The sequence below is a fragment of the Ovis aries genome, chromosome 4 (genome assembly GCF_016772045.2).
Source record: "Ovis aries strain OAR_USU_Benz2616 breed Rambouillet chromosome 4, ARS-UI_Ramb_v3.0, whole genome shotgun sequence".
In the NCBI taxonomy this organism is placed as follows: Eukaryota; Metazoa; Chordata; class Mammalia; order Artiodactyla; family Bovidae; genus Ovis; species Ovis aries.
The window spans coordinates 44,438,692-44,458,032 of NC_056057.1; the positions used below are offsets into that span (position 1 = coordinate 44,438,692).

The 19,341-nt window shown below is 39.3% G+C and overlaps 1 protein-coding gene across 5 annotated transcripts in view; it reads left to right on the top strand.

Annotated features, from left to right (window-relative positions):
• MAGI2 (membrane associated guanylate kinase, WW and PDZ domain containing 2) overlaps nucleotides 1–19,341 on the top strand; it is a 1,505,066-nt gene that overhangs the window by 1,159,387 nt on the left and 326,338 nt on the right. For 3 of the 5 annotated variants that reach the window (XM_060414641.1, XM_060414642.1, XM_060414645.1), the window contains exon 9: nucleotides 1,991–2,173. In XM_060414641.1, the coding sequence (XP_060270624.1) occupies nucleotides 1,991–2,173 (183 nt within the window). Of the gene's footprint in view, nucleotides 1–164; nucleotides 294–1,990; nucleotides 2,174–19,341 lie in introns of all 5 variants that reach the window. The other 2 variants (XM_060414643.1, XM_060414644.1) reach the window with 1 other exon arrangement.

Below are 19,341 nucleotides of genomic sequence, written 5' to 3' on the forward strand. Positions count from 1 at the left end.
GAAGTTAACCCTGGGGCAGCACTGCACAGGAATTCATAGCAGGTTGCCAGGTGGAGACGAGTGGGTGTGACGGTGATACCGTAAAGGGCAGAGATTCATAAGAGACTCATAAGTTTGCCCTCATGACCAAGCACGAGAATGAGGCTTGTTCTCCTTTGTGACAGTAGACAGCTCCTCATCGACAGTACCTAGGCCCAAACCCGCCCGCCCCCTCGCCGCCCGGGAGCGGTCCCGCAGCGTGAGTGACCTGTCTTACTACGGGAGCCACCTCCCCTGGAGGCCCTGGCGCATCGGTATGTCCTGGGCCGCTTGCTGCACCTGAATTCACCCTGGAGCCGCGTGCGGGGATGAGATGCTGCACACACTTTTCACAGCTTAGTGAGCTCTTACACGTGAAAGCACGAGGGAGGCACTGGTAGTTGGGAGGCCTAGTTATGCCTGCGGATGAATTCACACGCTTTCACCGCAGGATCATCAAGATGAATGTAAAAGTCTCACACTGAACTTCTCTCCAAATTGTAAACTTTATTTTCATAAAGGAAACATAGGTGGCATTTATATTTTAAAGAAGCCCTCTTTTTTAAAGATATGTGTGACATGTAAACAATGTAAAGGCTTCTCTGGTGGCTCAGGGGTAAAGAACCCCCCTGCCAATGCCAGAGATAGGGTTCAATCCCTGGGTGGTGAAGATGACCTGGAGAAGGAAATGGCAACCCAGTGCTGTATTCTTGCCTGGGAAATCCCCTGAACAAAGGAGCCTGGCTGGCTACCATCAATGGGGTTACAAAGGAGTCAGACACGGTTTAAGGATTAAGCCACAACAAAACAATGTAAAATCCCAGTATATGGCCCTCATTACTTTATAGTTTATCCATTACATATCACCCAAAATGGAGCAATAACAGAATACTTAAACTTAGTCACCAGGTACAGTCTGGTTTTTATAAATATTTAATCATATGACTCAAAGTGGAACAACTAAAAATAAATATATATAAATATACTTGACTGCATAGCATTTAAAGCATAGCTATTAATAGCATGACTATTATTTTTAAAGCATTTGAAATATGTAGGTTGGGAAGATCCCCAGGAGAAGGGAAAGGTAACCCACTCCAGTATTCTGGCCTGGAGAATGCCATGGACTGTATAGTCCATGGGGTTGCAAAGAGTCAGACATGACTGAGTGACTTTCACTCACTCATACTTATTACAGATCATAGCTGGAAAACAAATTACTAGTTAAACCTATATATATGAGTGGGTTCAAGTTCTTTTCAGATTATTTGGGTATATAATTTAAATGTGTCAACATATTGCTACAAACTGTGTTACTTTTACATTCATGATTATATTTAGAGACACTGACTTGCCACTTGCTCACATTTTAGAGTATACTAATTGCTATCAGATCAGTAAGAAACAGATGTATCTGGCTATCTTCATAGTATCTTATAAGCAAAAGCTAACTCAATCCCACCTCTAGGCATTCTTTCTAATCAATTTAGACATTTGAGGAGGTGCTAACATTCTAGTGCTCCTACTTTTTGTTAGACAAAATAGTCCATTCTGGTTTTCTAGTCCTCTCCCTTCAAGGTTTTGGGCAGGCCCAGCCTCTTACCCAAGCCTCCTACCTGGACCCTTTCAGAACAAGAGGAATGGATCCACATATGTCTGGATGACGTCAGGCTTTGTCTTTGTCTGTTCAGCCCTTTTTAAGCATAAGAAAGTGAGGTTAGTGAGCAGATGCACTGACTTGACAAACTCTGTCTAAACCTAGAGGCTCTGTCACGTTTTCTTGGATTCTTGGGCCGGCTCTGTGTTTGTGGCAAGTGCTTAGCGGTTTGCTCTCACAGTCACACCTGCTTGCATTTGCCGTAATTAACCCAACAGTTGCACTTGGGGTTGCTGTTCAGTGGCTGACTTTCGCCCTGTAAGAACGTGCCTTAACCGCCGTGCTTTTTCTTTTTTAACTTTTACTGACCAGTAGAAAAGCCACTCTTTACCCGGGATGCCTCCCAATTGAAGGGAACGTTTCTCAGCACCACACTCAAAAAGAGCAACATGGGGTTTGGATTTACCATCATTGGCGGAGACGAGCCTGACGAGTTTCTGCAGGTGAAAAGCGTGATTCCTGACGGGCCTGCAGCACAAGACGGGAAAATGGAAACAGGTGAGTCCTTTAACATTTTAGAAAATTGTTTTGCAATGTCTTTTCTAAGACAAATGTGAGAGGCTTCTTTTGTGTTTTTAATTTGAAGGTCAGAGGTCATGTCACTGAAGGGAAACCACAAATCATGTCTCCCCTGAATTTAATGACATCAAATTGAAGTAGTTTGGAACTCTAAATACCATTTTTGTTTCATTTTTCTGACTGCCCCTCTATTTGCTGGATTCAGCGAACCCTGGAGATTGACACTTTTCTAATTTATTTCTGGAGTCCCTTAGAAATTTGATTAACATTTCATATTTTTCTAGCTTATAAAAAGCTATTGATGTTTTAAAAATCTGTGTTAATCTTACAGTATTCTCAGGCTAAATTGCCCAGGTTAGTTATTTAAATATGCTTGCTTATCTCATAGGAAAAAAAAATATTGTTATTCATCTTTATATATTCCCATATAGTATTTTAATACATAAGATTTTTTCTCTAGTCTTTATGAATTAATTTTAATATGCATGTACTTGGATGTCTATCAAATTTTTAAAATTTGATTTAAAATGATTTAAATTCATTTAACATGGAAATGCAGAGTCTAATTGTTAAGGGCAAGGAAATATGAAAGATGCACAGAGGTAGAAAAAATCGCAATGAACTTTGATTTTGCAGTCTGATTTTTAAATTCTCCTACTTGGTCCATGACCTGGAATTAGTCCCATAATTTATGAATACTACTTTCCTTATCTGGAAAATAGAGAAGAAATCCAATTTGATCTTGTATATTTAAAATATTAATTCAAGAATTTTGGAGTATTGTTTTTGAAATGTCTTCAGTTCAGTCCAGTCGCTCAGTTGTGTCCAACTCTTTGTGACCCCATGAACCACAGCATGCCAGGCCTCCCTGTCCATCACCACCTCCTGGAGTTCACCCAAACTCATGTGCATTGAATCAGTGATGCCATCCAATCATCTCATCCTCTGTCATCCCCTTCTCCACCTGCCCTCAATCTTTCCCAGCATCAGGGTCTTTTCAAATGTCTTAGAAAATTACAAAATGCAGTAACTATTTTTACCATTTCACACTTTACTCACTATTGATATAATTTATGGTATTTACTTACTGAAGTCCATGGATCTTAGTAGATAAAGATTTACTTTTGAGGAAAAGTTATACCGTTTGTATTCTCTATATATTTATTGATTGCAATTCTGTGGATTTTAAAGTGGTTTGTATATGAAGAGACAACATAAAATTGAGGTCTTCATCTGATATTTTTAATTTCAAAGATGACTGTTTAGTAAATGATATCTTTTCAGGGTCACCTCATGAGTATATTTGTCACTGCCACTCACTAGTGAGAAAGGTGTTTAATAGATGTTACATTTTCATAAATTTGAGTTAGTTTCAAAACTCATCACATTTTTCAAATGCTATTATTATAAAAATCATGTGTGCATACTTTTCTAAGAGTAAGTTAGAGAATGTCCGACTCTGCTGCTCATCTGGTGAGATTTTACTAAATAGTCAACACCTTCACGTTGCCCCCAAATCATAGAGAAACATCAAAAGACTCAGTTAAAAAGCAGTCTGTCGTTTTCAACTAGAATATGAGGAAACTATGGAGTTAATAACCATCTAGTAGAGGGAAAGTGATCCCCAATGCTTCTGAACTTCAGTGAAATATTTAACAAACTCATTTCTCTTTTTTTGATCAATATTTTTATTGAAGTATAGTTGATTTACAATGTTGTGTTAATTTCTGCTATAAAATGATTCAGTTATACATCATTTTTTATATTGTTTTCCATCATGGTTTATCATAGGATATTAAATACATTTTTCTGTGCTATATAGCAGGACCTTATTGTTTATCCATCCTATATATAGAAGCTTACATCTGCTAACCCCAACCTCACTCTCCACCCCTCCTTCAGCCACTTCTCCCTGGGCAACCACTGCATCTGTTCTATATGTCCCTGATTCTGTTTCTATTTCATAGATAAGTTCATTTGTGTCATGTTTCAGATTCCACGAATAAGTGATATCAGGTGGTATCAGGTCTTTCTGACTTACTTCACTTAGATGAAACCTCTAGTTGGATGCACGTTGCTACGAATGGCATTATTTTGTTCTTTTTATGGCTTAGTAGTGTTCCATTGGATATAAGTACCACATCTTCTTTATCCATTCGTGTGCTGATGGACATGTAGACTGTTTCCATATCTTGGCTATTGTGAGCAGTGTTACTGTGAACATAGGGGTTCGTGTATCTTTTGAATTATAGTTTTGTTTGCTTATATGTCCAGGAGTAGGGTTGTTGGATCATATGGGAATTCTATATTTAGCTTTCTGAGGAAACTGTGAACTGTTTTCCAGTGGCTGCACCAACTTACATGCCTATCAACAGTGTAGGAGAGTTCCCTTGTCTCCACATCCTCTCCAGCATTTATTATTTGTAGACTTTAATGATGGCCATTCTGACCCATATGAGGTGGTACCCCATTATAGTTTTGAGTTGCATTTCTCTAATGATTAGCAATGTTGAGCATCTGTTCTTATGCCAATTGGCCATCTTCTTATTTTGGAGAAATGTCTACTTAGGTCTTCTGCCCATTTTTCACTGGGTTGTTTCATTGTTGCTGTTACTGAGCTGTATGAGATGCTTATATATTTTGGAAAAAAGCCCATGTCTGTCATATAGTTTTCTGATACTTTCTCCCATTCCTTAGGATTTCTTTTTGTTTTGTTCTTGTTTTATTTCACCCTTTTGCTATATAAAAGCTTGTAAGTTTGATTAGGCTCATTTGTTTATTTTTTTTAATTTCTATTTCCTTGGGAGACTGAGCTAAGAAAACAGTGGTACAATTTATGTCAGAGAATGTTTGCCTATGTGCTCTTCTAGGAGTTTAATGCCGTCATGTTTTATATATGTCTTATGGCACCCCACTCCAGTACTCTTGCCTGGAAAATCCCATGCATGGAGGAGCCTGGTGGGCTACAGTCCATGGGGTCACTAAGAGTCGGACACGACTGAGCGACTTCACTTTCACTTTTCACTTTCATGCATTAGAGAAGGAAATGGCAACCCACTCCAGTGTTCTTGCCTGGAGAATCCCAGGGATGGGCGAGCTTGGTGGGCTGCTGTCTTTGGGGTCACACATAGTCGGACATGACTGAAGCGACTTAGCAGCAGCAGCAGCAAGCCATTTTGAGTTTATTTTTGTGCATGGTGAGAAAGTTATGTTCCAACATCATTGCTGTATCTGTGGCTGTTCAGCTTTTCTAACACCACTTGCTAAAGAGACTTTTTTCTATTGTATATCCTTGCCTCCTCTGTCAAAGACTAATTGGCTATAGATGCATGGGTTTGTTTTGGTGCTCTCTGTTGTATTCCTTTAATCCATGTTTCTTGGTGCCAGTACCACACTGTTTTTGATTACTGTAGCTTTGTAGTATTGTCTAAAATCTGGAAGCACTATGCCTCCCACTGCTTCTTTATCTTCAGGACTGCTTTGGCAATTCTGGGTCTTTTATGGTTCCATATGAATTTTAGGATTATTTATTCTAATTCTTTGAAAACTATCATAAGTAATTTGATAGGGATCAGATTAAATCTGTAGATTGCTTTGGAAAGTATGAGCACTTTAACAGTATTAATTATTCCAATATAAGCACATGGGATATTTTTCCATTTCTTTTGAGTCATCTTCAGTTTTCCATATTAGTGTTTTATAGTTCTTAGCGTATACGTCTTTCACTTCCTTGGTGAAGTAACAAACTCATTTCTTTTCATTATAAAGGACCCAGTTACTTTTTTCTCTCATCCAATCCACTATTCCATGTTTCAGAAATAGAAAAAACTTCTTTCAGTGTAAACTTAAAAAACAAAGGGAATTCCCTGGCAGTCCAGTGATTAGTGCTCTGCTCCTTTATTGCAGGTAGCACAGGTTCAATCCCTGGTCAAGGAAATAAGATCCCACATGCCACAAAGCAAAAATAAATAAATAAAAACACAAAATTAAAAGGCTTGCACAATAGCGCTTTTTCTCTTTTCATTTATTTTCCTTGTTTGCCATGTTCCTATAGTCTAAGTTAGCCTACTCAACAACAAAGTCAAAGATTTTATTTAGAATTTAGTTGATTTTCTTCTTTTAGGATAATCACTGAACAGGTCCTAATAAGAAGAGAAGAACCTAGGATTTCATTCTATTCACTGTATCCTATTTATTCTTCTGTTTATTCATTCAACAAACACTTGTTAAGCTCTGGCTTTTCACAGTCATCGCTGTCTACCAGGACTACAAAGATGGATATGACAATAGCCAGGCTCTTGAGGAGTTTGCATCTAGGAAGAGTTTTACATAAACAAACAAGTAATTGTAACACAGTATGAATAGGATGAGTCTGTAATAACCATGGTGTTGGCACTAAGTCAGGAGAGTCAGGGGAGGACACAACTGAATTTTTTCAAGTGTGTTTCTAACTAAATAATTTTATTAGTCTTTTTAGGGATGGTAATTTCTCTCATCAGAAAATAATATTGAAATCTACTGCTTATTAGTCAAAAATATTGTGTTCATTTTTAATTATAATATGATTTTAAAATTCCATAAATTACAGTAGAGGGAATGGCTGTTCAGTTGAGCAAATAGTGACTAACCATATGTGACAGGCATTCTGATAATTATTTGGGATGTAAAAATGAGGATACAAATGTTTCTACCCTTAAGTTTATAGTATAGACATAATGAGTGATTTGTTAGTGAATATCAATAGCAGTGGAAATAAAAATATGTACAAAGTTCAGAAAGAGTACAAAGGTAGGTGGGTTTGATTCGTTGCAAAGGGCTTAGGGATCGCCTCACAAAAATGATGTCTGAGAGAGTTTTGAATGTTGAATAGACCTTTGTTAGGTGAACAAGAGAGCCATAGGAAGAAGAAAATAACAATACGCAAAAGCACAGTAGTGAAGCATACCGAGGAAAAGATTTATATGCCATCTCAGTGTAGGTTAATATTTCACCTTCAGTGGTATCAAGTATGAGAAGTATTGAGTAAAAAAAATCATAATTATTGATTATGAATTGTGAATTGATGAATTAATGGTAATGATGAATTATTTAGGCTTGTAGCAAACATTAGAGAATAGTGTATGGTCATATATCCTCAAGCAAAAGCATATAAATGCATGAATACCTACATATAAAAGTTTTCTCATGTAAGTTTTAACAGATTAGGTGTCAAGATTTACTCTATGATTGATGTTTTCTCTACTTGTATATTCCTAGAACCTAAAACAGTGCCAGGCAAATGACAGGCACTTAGTAGTAAATACTTAGTGGCTGGTTGGGTGGGTGGACGGATGGATGGATGGGTACACTTCAGAAATTTAAAGGTGAAATTTGAATTTTCTGAATTCCTCTTTTCCAATATAGCCTCAGTTCAGTCACTCAGTCGTATCCGACTCTTTGCGACCCCATGAATCACAGCACTCCAGGCCTCCCTGTCCATCACCAACTCCCGAGTTCACTTAGACTCACGTCCATCGAGTCAGTGATGCCATCCAGCCATCTCATCCTCTGTCGTCCCCTTCTCCTCCTGCCCCCAATCCCTCCCAGCATCAGGGTCTTTTCCAATGAGTCAACTCTTCGCATGAGGTGGGCAAAATACTGGAGTTTCAGCTTTAGCATCATTCCTTCCAAAGAAATCCCAGGGCTGATCTCCTTCAGAATAGACTGGTTGGATCTCCTTGCAGTCCAAGGGACTCTCAAGAGTCTTCTCCAACACCACAGTTCAAAAGCATCAATTCTTCAGCCCTCTGCCTTTGGCTAATTGGACTAATTTTCGTGAGTTTTTGTTTGTTTATTCACTAAGTCATGTCCAAACTCTTTCTGCAATCCCATGGACTATAGCCTGCCAGGCTCCTCTGCCCATGGAATTTTCCAGGCAAGAATACTTGAGTGGGTTGCCATTTCTACCTCTAGGGGATCTTCTCAACCCAGTCATCTCCTGCATTGGCAGGCAGATTCTTTACCACCAAACCACCAAGGAATCCCAATAGTTTACCATTAAAGCAAAAACAAATAACTTTTCCAGTTTCTGGATAAAATTTAAAACACATGTACATGTTAGGGACAAAATTAATGTCTTTTTTGTGATGATTTCATCTATAAATGAACCTAAAGAATCAACAAAAATAATAGACACCACAGATACACAGAATAAATCATTAGTATTTTAAAAGTGAGAAATTTCATTTGACATTGAAACAAGCATGAAAATATTTTAATTAACTTTTCTAGCTCTAGATTCAGAGAAGGCAATGGCACCCCCACTCCAGTACTCTTACCTGGCAATTCCCATGGACGGAGGAGCCCGGTAGGGAGCAGTCCATGGAGTCGCTAGGAGTTGGACACGACTGAGCAACTTCACTTTCACTTTTCACTTTCATGCATTGGAAAAGGACATGGCAACCCACTCCAGTATTCTTGTCTGGAGAATCCCAGGGACAGGGGAGCCTGGTGGGCTGCTGTCTCTGGGGTCGCACTGAGTCGGACATGACTGAAGCGACTTAGCAGCAGCAGCAGCAGCAGCAGCAGCTCTAGATTGTCTCTAGTTTTGGCAAAGAGATGTTAATAGTCTGTTTGGACACAAAGAAAAATCTATTCTACTAACGTTGACTTATGGTCCTGCACTACAGAAACAAGGGTAGAGTGGGAATTCTTTCTTTCTCAGTCAGCACTGATTCTAGGAAGCAATGGAGACAGGATAAAGAAGGATACTATGCCCCTGGCTGCTTTTTGGCAACTAATTGAGCCAATCCCTAATGGTCCTATAATTTTACAGGAGACATTTCCTTAGGAGAAATTACTATAGTGCCCAGAAACCATCCCATTTCTGATTATTAAGGATTCAACATATCCTAGCAATCATGTGTAGGCACCAGAGATCCTGAGAACATTCTTGAAATTATTTTGAAACTCAAGATTGATGTAGCAAGGCTTATGTAGAAACTGCAGAGTCTAAAAGAGACGTATCTAACATCCTCCCATTAAAAAGCTTCCCTCATTACATGATGCTTTGTGTTCTTCCCTGGCTAAGTTTTGAATCAAGGCTTATGGTTTTCAACAAATATAGGAGGAAAGAAAGTTGACTTATCCATGAAGATCTTCTATAGATGGGTTGAATTATGAGATCACTCACAGCCCATTAGTGTCCCCCTCTCCCACCATCTTTTAATAATTACGCATTTAGTTAGTAAAATAGCAAGAAACTGTCCAGGAGACCAACATTCTGACATTGTCTGGCTCCTGGCATTTCTCCATTTGAGCAGATTGAAGTTATTGCTTTTACTGGTTGCTACCTCTTTATTGGCTTTTCTAAAAGGGGCATAAGATTAACTTTGTCCAAATCACTTGGGGAGCATTTTAAAGATGCAGCTTCCTGTGCCCCGAGACCTGCTGATTCCAAGTTTCTGGAAGTAGTGTTGGGAATGTATATTTATGTAATTTTAAAAATTGTAAAAGCAATACACGCACATGATAAAAAAAATTGAAATATTTATAATGCATGAAAACCTCTTGTGTCCTGCCCCTGTTATCTCAATTCAACAGCTCTAGAAATAACCTCTATGTACTTTCTTTTAGAAAGAGATGAAGCTTTAACTCCTGTATCCCCCACCTGCTCTCCTCCAGTTTCCCAACTGAGTTTTACAACTACTTTCGGTAATATCTGTACAAGTTTTGCATTATCATGTCTCTGTTAACTTGTTTGCTGACCCCAGTGGTGGTATATCATTAATACATTTTTTCCCTGTAAATGGCTTTGTGGAGTTTTACTTTGTCTTTCTTTCTTTATTCATTTTTTTTTTTGCAATATCTTTCTTAAAATGATGCTTTTCCCCTCTGACTTCCCTGGTGGCTCAGAGGTAAAGAATCCACATGCAACGCAGGAGACATGAGTTCTATCCCTGGGTTGGGAAGATCCCCTGAAGAAGGAAATGGCAACACACTCCAGTATTCTTGCCTGGAGAATCCCACGGACAGAGGAGCTTGACAGACTACAGTCCATGGGGTCCAAGAGTTGGACATGACTTAGCAACTAAAGTACCCCTTTTTCCCTCAAAGCACAAACATATTAGCTTATTAGAAGGTCCTTGTTTTTCTGGGCATCATTTGTCCTCATGCTCCTCTCTGGGCTGGCTTCTTTCTATTATGTCTCTCCCAAGCAGAGTTCAGTCTACCCTGGTAGCTCAGATGGCAAAGAATCCACCTGCAATGCAGGAGACCTGTGTTTGATCCCTGGGTTGGGGCAATCTCCTGAAGTAGGAAACGACAACCCACTCCAATATTCTTGCCTGGAGAATTCCATGGACAGAGGAGCCTGGCAGGCTACAATCCATGGGGTCACAAAGAGCCGGAAGCAAATTTCACTTCACTTCACTTCAAGCAGAGTCCACTGTTATCTGTATCCATATCGTCTTTTGTCATGGATACTCATTTTATGCCAGCATAGTGCTCATATGTCTTGCAATCTTTGATTGTCTATATTTAAAAGTTAAATACTGAACAGGTTGCTTGAGAGTTCTGCATCTGTGACAAGGTTTGAAGACTGGCCACATTTTATCTGAGGCTCTTAGGCAGGAGTGGGATAGAAAGTCCATTAAATAGGCTCCTTTTTTTTTATTTCTGGAGACACCCTCATCTCTGACTTGAGGTAGGTGGTAAGAGCTTTCCATGCAGATGTTGCAGGGCAGATCGTCTATATACTGAATTGTCCAAAAAGATTGTTCAGGTTTTTCTGCAACATCATGTGGAAAAATCCCGAACTAACTTTTTGGTCAGCCCGACACTTGTATCTGATGTTTCCTAATCCCAAGCCTTTCCGCGATTCTGCAAAGCAACTGAGAGTCCTTGTCCATGTTTCTCTTTGCTCCAAAAGCATACTAGAACAGAAATCAGCACATTCTTTCTATAAAGGGCCAAGTAGGAAATATTTCAGAGAAGGCAATGGCAACCCACTCCAGTACTCTTGCCTGGAAAATCCCTTGAACGGAGGAGCCTGGTAGGCTGCAGTCCATGAGGTTGCAAAGAGTCGGACATGACTGAGCGACTTCCCTTTCACTTTTCACTTTCATGCATTGGAGAAGGAAATGGCAACCCACTCCAGTGTTCTTGCCTGGAGAATCCCAGGGACGGGGGAGCCTGGTGGGCTGCCGTCTACGGGGTCACACAGAGTCAGACACGACTGAAGCGACTTAGCAGCAGGAACAGCAGCAGTAAATATTTTAGACTTTGTGGACCGGGTGGTCTCTGTCACAGCTGTTGATCTCAGTCATTGTGAAATGAATATGGCTGTGCTCCAATAAAACCGTATTTACAAATACAGGCAGCAGCAGGCTTTGCTTCGTGGGCCATAGTTTGCCAGCCACAGCTCTAGAATATACCTTCGAAAGCCATAATACATCAGTTACCATGTCTTTATCCACATTCCATGTTCTAAAATTCTCTTGAGCTGTCTTGCCTTAAAGGGCCCCTCTCTGTCACAATGGTTCCTCTTCTGTTCTCTTCATTGCTGTAGGTTTATTCATTTTAAAGTCACTGTTAATACATACTTTATTGAAGTAGAGTTGACTTACAGTGTTTCAGGTGCACAGCAGGGTGATTCATTGATACATACAGACATATATTATTTTTGAGATCATTTTCCATTATAGGTTATTACAAGATCTTGACTATAGTTCCCTGTGCTGTACGGTAAACATTTGTTGGTTTTTGCGTATCTTTTTTTTTTTAAGGTTTTTAAGTCTTTGTTAAAGGGGATCGCTGCATATGTTCAGGCCAACATCTTGAACTACAAGTCTTTGAATCTGCGTTATTATACCTGCTGAAGTCTGAGAACCACCACAAGTATTGGTAGCAGGAAGTCTCCTTTCTCACTTACTGTACAGCTCAGTAAACATTCTCCATCCCAGCCTGACCCTCTCTCTAACAAGCCTATGTTCAGAATTGCTTTGAAAGAGTATTTATGATTATTCCTGGGGACTAACTTTGGGGATAGAATTGGTGGCTAGTAGAACAAAGCAGATTAATCTTTGTCTTTCATGTCAGGTTAGGGCATCGAACTATGGGCAATTTTTAACATTCTGAGGTACTCTATCTCAGGATTGCATTCTCTGAAATCTCAGTTACACTTTTGCTTTCTAGGGAACAGCAAAGATTAACTAGGGCCATGAGTGCTCTGTGGACGGATGACTGCCAGACTCTCAACATGACAGCTATTACACCTTTAGGGGCCTCCTTCGGTGCTCAGATGGTAAAGCATCTGTCTGCAATGCAGGAGACCCGGATTCGATCCCTGGTTTGGGAAGATCCCCTAGAGAAGGAAATGGCAGCCCACTCCAGTACTCTTGCCTAGAAAATCCCATGGACAAAGGAGCCTGGTAGGCTACAGTCCATGGAGTCACAAAGAGTTGGACATGACTGAGCGACTTCACTTTCACTTTCAGTAACAAATCTCCTCTTCATGGTTATCCAGTGGTTTTCCATCCCACCCAACCACACTGTTCTTTGGCCTTCCATAACCATTATTAGCTTCTTAGCAGTTTGATATGGAGAAGGCAATGGCACCCCACTCCGGTACACTTGCCTGGAAAATCCCATGGACAGAGGAGCCTGGTAGGCTGCAGTCCATGAGGTCGCTAAGAGTCAGACATGACTGAGAGACTTCACTTTCATTTTTCACTTTCATGCATTGGAGAAGGAAATGGCAACCCACTCCAGTGTTGTGCCTGGAGAATCGCAGGGGCGGGGAAGCCTGATGGGCTGCCATCAGGGGGGTCGCACAGAGTCGGACACAACTGAAGCAACTTAGCAGCAGAAGCAGCAGCAGTTTGATAAAATCCTAGAGTTGTTCATTAAACGTCATCTCCTGGGAAAAATCTATATGAATGAGAAAGCTTAAGAGTCAGTTCAGAAGTGTTTTATGTGTCTCGTTTTCCTACCTCATAATCAACTTATGCCTAGGGCAGACTTCCTTTTGAATGTTGAGCAAACACTTGTTGGTCTTTCCCATGATGCCTCTCTTATTGACTTGCTGCCTTATAAAAAACATTCTAGTGAATCAGCCAGTTCTTCATTACCACCCACCTCCACAGACAAGTGTTCATATTTAGGTGATGTGAACCACATAGATGGTCCTGTCAATTGCCAGAAGCAAATTAACGCAATATTTTCTGTTATTTGAAGTATCTGTTTAGTTTTCTAGTGCCACATCACAAACCATATACAAACTCAGTGCTTTAGAAGCACAATCAAACATTTGCTCATGATTAAACTGGCTTAGAACTCAACATTCAAAAAACTAAGATCATGGCATCCAGTCCCATCACTTCATGGCAAATTGATGGGGAAACAATAGAAACAGTGACAGACTTTATATTCTTGGGCTCCAAAAATCACTGCAAATGGTGACTGCAGCCATCAAAATAAAAGAAGCTTGCTTCTCCCTTGGAAGAATATCTATGACAAACCTAGACAGTGTATTAAAAAATAGAGACATCCCTTTGCCAACAAAGATCCGTATAGTCAAAACTATGGTTTCTCCAGTAGTCATGTATGGATGTGAAAATTGGAATATAAAGAAAGCTGAGCAGCGAAGAATTGATGCTTTTGAACTGTGGTGTTGGAGAAGACTCTTGAGAGTCACTTGGACTGCAAGGAGATCCAACCAGTCCATCCTAAAGGAAATCAGTCCTGAATATTCATTGGAAGGACTGATGCTAACGCTGAAACTCCAACACTTTGGCCTCTTGATGTGAAGAACTGACTCATTTGAAAAGACCCTGATGCTGGGAAAGATTGAAGGCAGGAGGAGAAGGCAACAACAGAGGATGAGATGGTTGGATGGCATCACCGACTTAATGGACATGAGTTTGAGTAAACTCCGGGAGTTGGTGATGGACAGGGAGGCCTGGCATGTTTTGGTCCATGGAGTGCGTGCAGACACAACTGAATGACTGAACTGAACTGAACTGATTAATTGGAAGGATGGATGCTGAAGCTGAAGTTCCAATACTTTGGCCACCTGATGCGAAGAGCTGACTCATTGGAAAAGACCCTAATGCTGGGAAAGAGTGAAGGCAGGAGAAGAAGAAGGCAACAGAGAATGAGATGGCTGGATGGTATCACTGACTCAGTGGACATCAGTTTGAGCAAACTGCAGGAGGTAGTAAAGGACAGGGAAGCCTGGCTTGCTGCAGTCCATGGAGTCACAAAGAGTCAGACATGACTGAGAAACTGAACAATAACAAATACTTTCTTGCCTGGAATGGACTGCTCGTCCATCTCATCTGCTCGTCTCACACTGGGACTCCTGTGCAACCACCATCACCAGGAGCTCCCCTGGGGCTGGGATGTGTGCGGTGGCTTCATTCACTGTTGATGCCTCTGCTGGGATGGATGCGACTCCTTGGGGCTGGCATAGAATCTCTCTTTCCACATGGTCTTGACTAGTGGGGTGGCTGAATGGTTTATATGGTGGCTTAGGGCTCCAAGACACCAAAAGAGAAAGCTGTCAAGCCTTTCAAGGCCTAGCCTGGAACTGGCACAATGTTATAAAATCCAAGTCACACATCAGCCCAGATAAAAAGGGAAGGAAACTAGGCCCCACATTTTGATGAGAGAAGTGGCAGGAAAAAAAAAATTCCCCTTTTCATCTACTGCAGTTTCCTTCCTATGGCTTCTTTGTTTCAGAATTCCTTGAGTTATTCAAGTTCCCTGAGAAAATTATCTTTGACTTTCATGGGCACTTCTGGGAGGTGTTGATAATGGTTTTGCCTTCCAGTTCTCTACTGTGCTATGAATAAATAATAGTGAATTATAATGTCACATCCAGAGATTATGAGCAGCAAAATCACCAGGCCTCTAGCTCTGTCTTTCTAATAAAAATAAAGGAGGTGGTCTCAGCAATTTATTTTGAAAGATCTTCAAAATCAGATCCAAGTTAGATAAGTTTCTAAATGACCCCTTGATATTAACATCATTTTTGCCCTTTTTAGACATTTATGAGCTTTAGATGCTTCCAAAGAATCTCATATGCAATATTAAAAAAAAAGGAAAACTAAATGAGTTATTGAAGCATGGTGTGATTTTGAGAATTGGTGCAATAAATTTTTTCAAGTGTTTTGGTTTGTAGCCAAGATCAAGTATTTTATCAACTATGACATCTGTATCATCTGCGTATCAATATAAAAGAAGAATAGTGGATCGAAAGTGTGTAGTATGGCACCAACTCGACTCTTTGCGACCCCGTGGACTGTAGCCCACCAGGCTCCTCCATCCATGGGATTTTCCAGGCAAGAATACTGGAGTGGGGTGCCATTTCCTTCTGCAGGAGATCTTCCCAACCCAGGGACTGAACCCGGGTCTCCTGCATTATAGGCAGATGCTTTACCGTCTGAGCCACCAGGGAAGAGTCAATAAAACCTAGAAAATGAAATTGAATTTCTAGCCAACTGACCAATACCAGTATCTCCAGCAGAGAAGAAAAACACTGTGCTTGTTTTTTCCATCACAATGTGTTTACTTTTGGTTCTTTCTAAGCACACCTGAGTTTCATAACCTCACTTCATTTTGTTGAAATCCTAATATTTCTACTGCTAGTGATATATCCTTCAGATCAATAGCAGCTTTCTATCCACTGTTCTTCTTTTATATCAATACGCAGATGATACAGATGTCATAGTTGATAAAATACTTGATCTTGGCTACAAACCAAACCACTTGAAAAAATTTATTGCACCAATTCTCAAAATCACACCATGCTTCAATAACTCATTTAGTTTGGTTTTTTTAAAAAAAGGAATTTGTAACCCAAATAAATGTCATTGCAGTGTTTCTTTTGTTTTTAAACACACTTCTATATTTTCTCTCATTGTGAATGCCTATACAGTGCTCTTTATACTGTCTCCATATAAAATCACAGTTTAGGTAAAACTCACTTGAGAAGGGATAACTGCTGTACAAGTCCTATCCTAGTTTTCATCTGTGCCCCAGGATTAAGAACTTGACTCCCATTTTAACAAAGGTGTAGCAAAGTTTGCTACTCTTTTTTTCTAGCTTCAGTACTGAGATCCATTTGGATATCATACAGTAATTATAATATATTCATGACCATATTTATGACCATTGTGTCTGCTAACATCATGGCAGTCAATGCAGCTAAGTGTGCTTTGTCACATATTATTTGTTAGCTATTCTTCACCAAAACTTTACATGAATTTGCAGTACAGGTTCACTGGCCCACTAGGAGCTCAAGGAGAAAGTGGGAGGAGCCTCCACTTGGCCTGAGAGCAGAGCTCAGGATAGTGCTAGATATCCTTATACCAGGGATGTTGTTTAGAGTACCCTTATTGGATACAAAATTGGCGTTTTAAAAGTTGGAACGTTTGTTATTTATGTTTAACAAAACCGGACTGGAGATTATAGGGTTAACATTTTTTACACTTGCTCCGTGGAGAAAGTTGTTGGTTGTCAGTATATTTATTAGTGAAAGGTGTTCAGCCTAAGTTAGATGCATTTGAAATAAAGGTATTATCTAAATGCAGTTACGAAGTTTTATCTTTTTAGGTCTGAGACCAAGATAGCCAATACTCTTGCATGTAAGTGAACTAAAAGTATCCAGATAGATAACAGAGATTTACCAGATTCTGGAATCTGGATTGGCAGATGTGTTCTTATAGACAATGTCAATTCTTCCAGTTTCTGCTACTCTCTCTCCCTTCACTAATTGAACTGTGCCTTTGGTTCATCAGGAAACAATCTGCTTTTATAAAAGATGCTTATTTTTATCTTACCCATCCAGCAGATGAATTGTAATCTCTTGCTATTTACTACCCTTAACCCTACCCACTATAAGCTCTCTGAGGTCAGGAACTGTGTCTGATTTGATCATTAACCAACCCCCAGGCTTGTTTCACTGCTAGATATATAGCAAATATTCAACTTGATGAAACAGTGCAATGAGTCTATGCAGCACTGATGCGCTTACATGAACTACTGTGGAGGCATGTGATTTGCTGTTGTATCATAGATTCCTCTGTGATTATGTTTCTTTTAGATAGTTATCTAAAGCTTTTCTTTTACAGTTTAACCAAACATTTCATTAGATGAATTATCTACATTTAAAGTACTTATAATAGGACACAACATATGGAATTGCTCAAAATAGTAGTCATTATTAATATATTTTTAGAGCTATTTTCTATAAAATTGAAAGAAGCCTTAGCATTCTAGGCATAATGGATATATGAAAAGATCTGTGGACGGCTTAGACTGTTCCCTCTTTGTACCCAGAAACTAAAATGATTCTGCCTGAATACATGACAAAACAACTCTTGCTTCTTTAAATAGTTTTTGATTTAAAGAAAATAACCAAAATTTTCAGAATTGCGGTACCATGTTGACAACCTTTATTCTGTTGATAGACTGGCAGCTGAAATACTATAGTCAACCTCTTATGTGTGCACATGCAACTGAAAATTATGCTGTGTACCTTTGGGGTATGCCATAGGATCCCTGGTGGCTCAGTAGTAAAGAATCTGCCTGCCAGTGCAGGAGACGCAGGTATGATCTCTGTCAGGAAGATCCCCTGGAGAAGGAAATGGCAACCTGCTTCAGTGTTCTTGCCTGGGAAATCCCATGGACAGAGGAGCCTGGTGGGCTCTAGTCCATGGGCTCCTAAAAGAGTCAGACATGACTTAGCAAACAAACAACAGCAATGAGGATTCTAACACATCTGCTAGACATATTTTAGGAGAGTCAATAACCTAATCTTCATTTGTTTAATGATGGTTCCTCATTTTTTATTTATTATAACCCCTTCAAAAATAAAAGCATGTCAATCTTGAATCACAGCAAATAAAAAGAAAAGCCTAGGAAGGGTAAGGTAGTTGGAAAATGTATGAGGCAAGATGTAAATATTTCTGTTGAGAGAATAATACACCTGAATTAAATAGGGTGATGGTATATGTTCCTACAGATTGTCACATGGGCTTGTAAGTGTTCAATGAAGAGTTTGATTGTAGATACACACACATGTATATCATCATCTACAGATATGTGCAATGAAAGTGAGAAAAAGAAGCAATAAATATGTCTTTCATTGTTTCATCAGCTTATATCTGAGTTCTTCATTATAAATCTCTTAGCAGTCTAAGCCAGAAGACTTTACTGAAGTCAATAGGAGATAAATTACCATGCAGACCTTTGTTTATAAGTGTATTTCTTCTGGTTTTTGCAAGCTGCCAGTGAAATTAGAGATGAAGTGTGCTGGAGTCTGCAAATATCAAAACTGCTACAGCTGCAGAGACATTGTTCCTGTACCCAGGGTAATTAGTGAGGCTCTCACATGCTCCAGCTGAGGATTTGCATGAACTGACAAGAGCACACACAGTAAATCTTGTGTCATCTAATTCACTACTTTGCTTGAAATATCCAACTCTGTAAGGTGCATTTTGCATTTCTTAAGGGTGAAAACTATTGTCAGAAGGAAAACATTTCACCACATATATGAGATATTGACAAAAGAAGTGGGAACTTTGTTTTGTGAAACCAAGATTAATAACCTGGAAATGTTTCTCTCCATATAAACACCTTTGTATATTTATCCTCTTTGTTTTGAAGTGTTAGGTCCTGAAACTTTCACTTCTTTTGCTTCTTACTTTTTTTTTTTCCTATTTTTTTCACCTGAAAAAAAGAACACTGGATATATTTTCTTCCATTTTCTTAGAATGAAAATTTTTTCCATGGAAAAACCTGACTTAGATTGTTCTGTTTCTGAATTTATTAAGAAGTACTTAATATTCTTCTTAAATTAATTTTTATTATTTTGTATTGAAGTATAGTTGATTTACAATATTTTGTTAACCAGGTATACAGCAAAGTGATTCAGTTATACATATATCCATTCTTTTTCTGATACGTTTCCCATATAGGTTATTACAGAATATTGAAAAGAGTTCCCTGTGCTATGCAGTAGGTTCTTGTTGATTATCTATCTTATATAAAGCAGTGTTTATATGTAAATATACTTTTACCATAATGATAGGCAAACAATCAGTATATTGCAGCACTGGCATTTTCTCAGAGGAGTTTCTCATGGGTTTGTATGAAATTGTAAT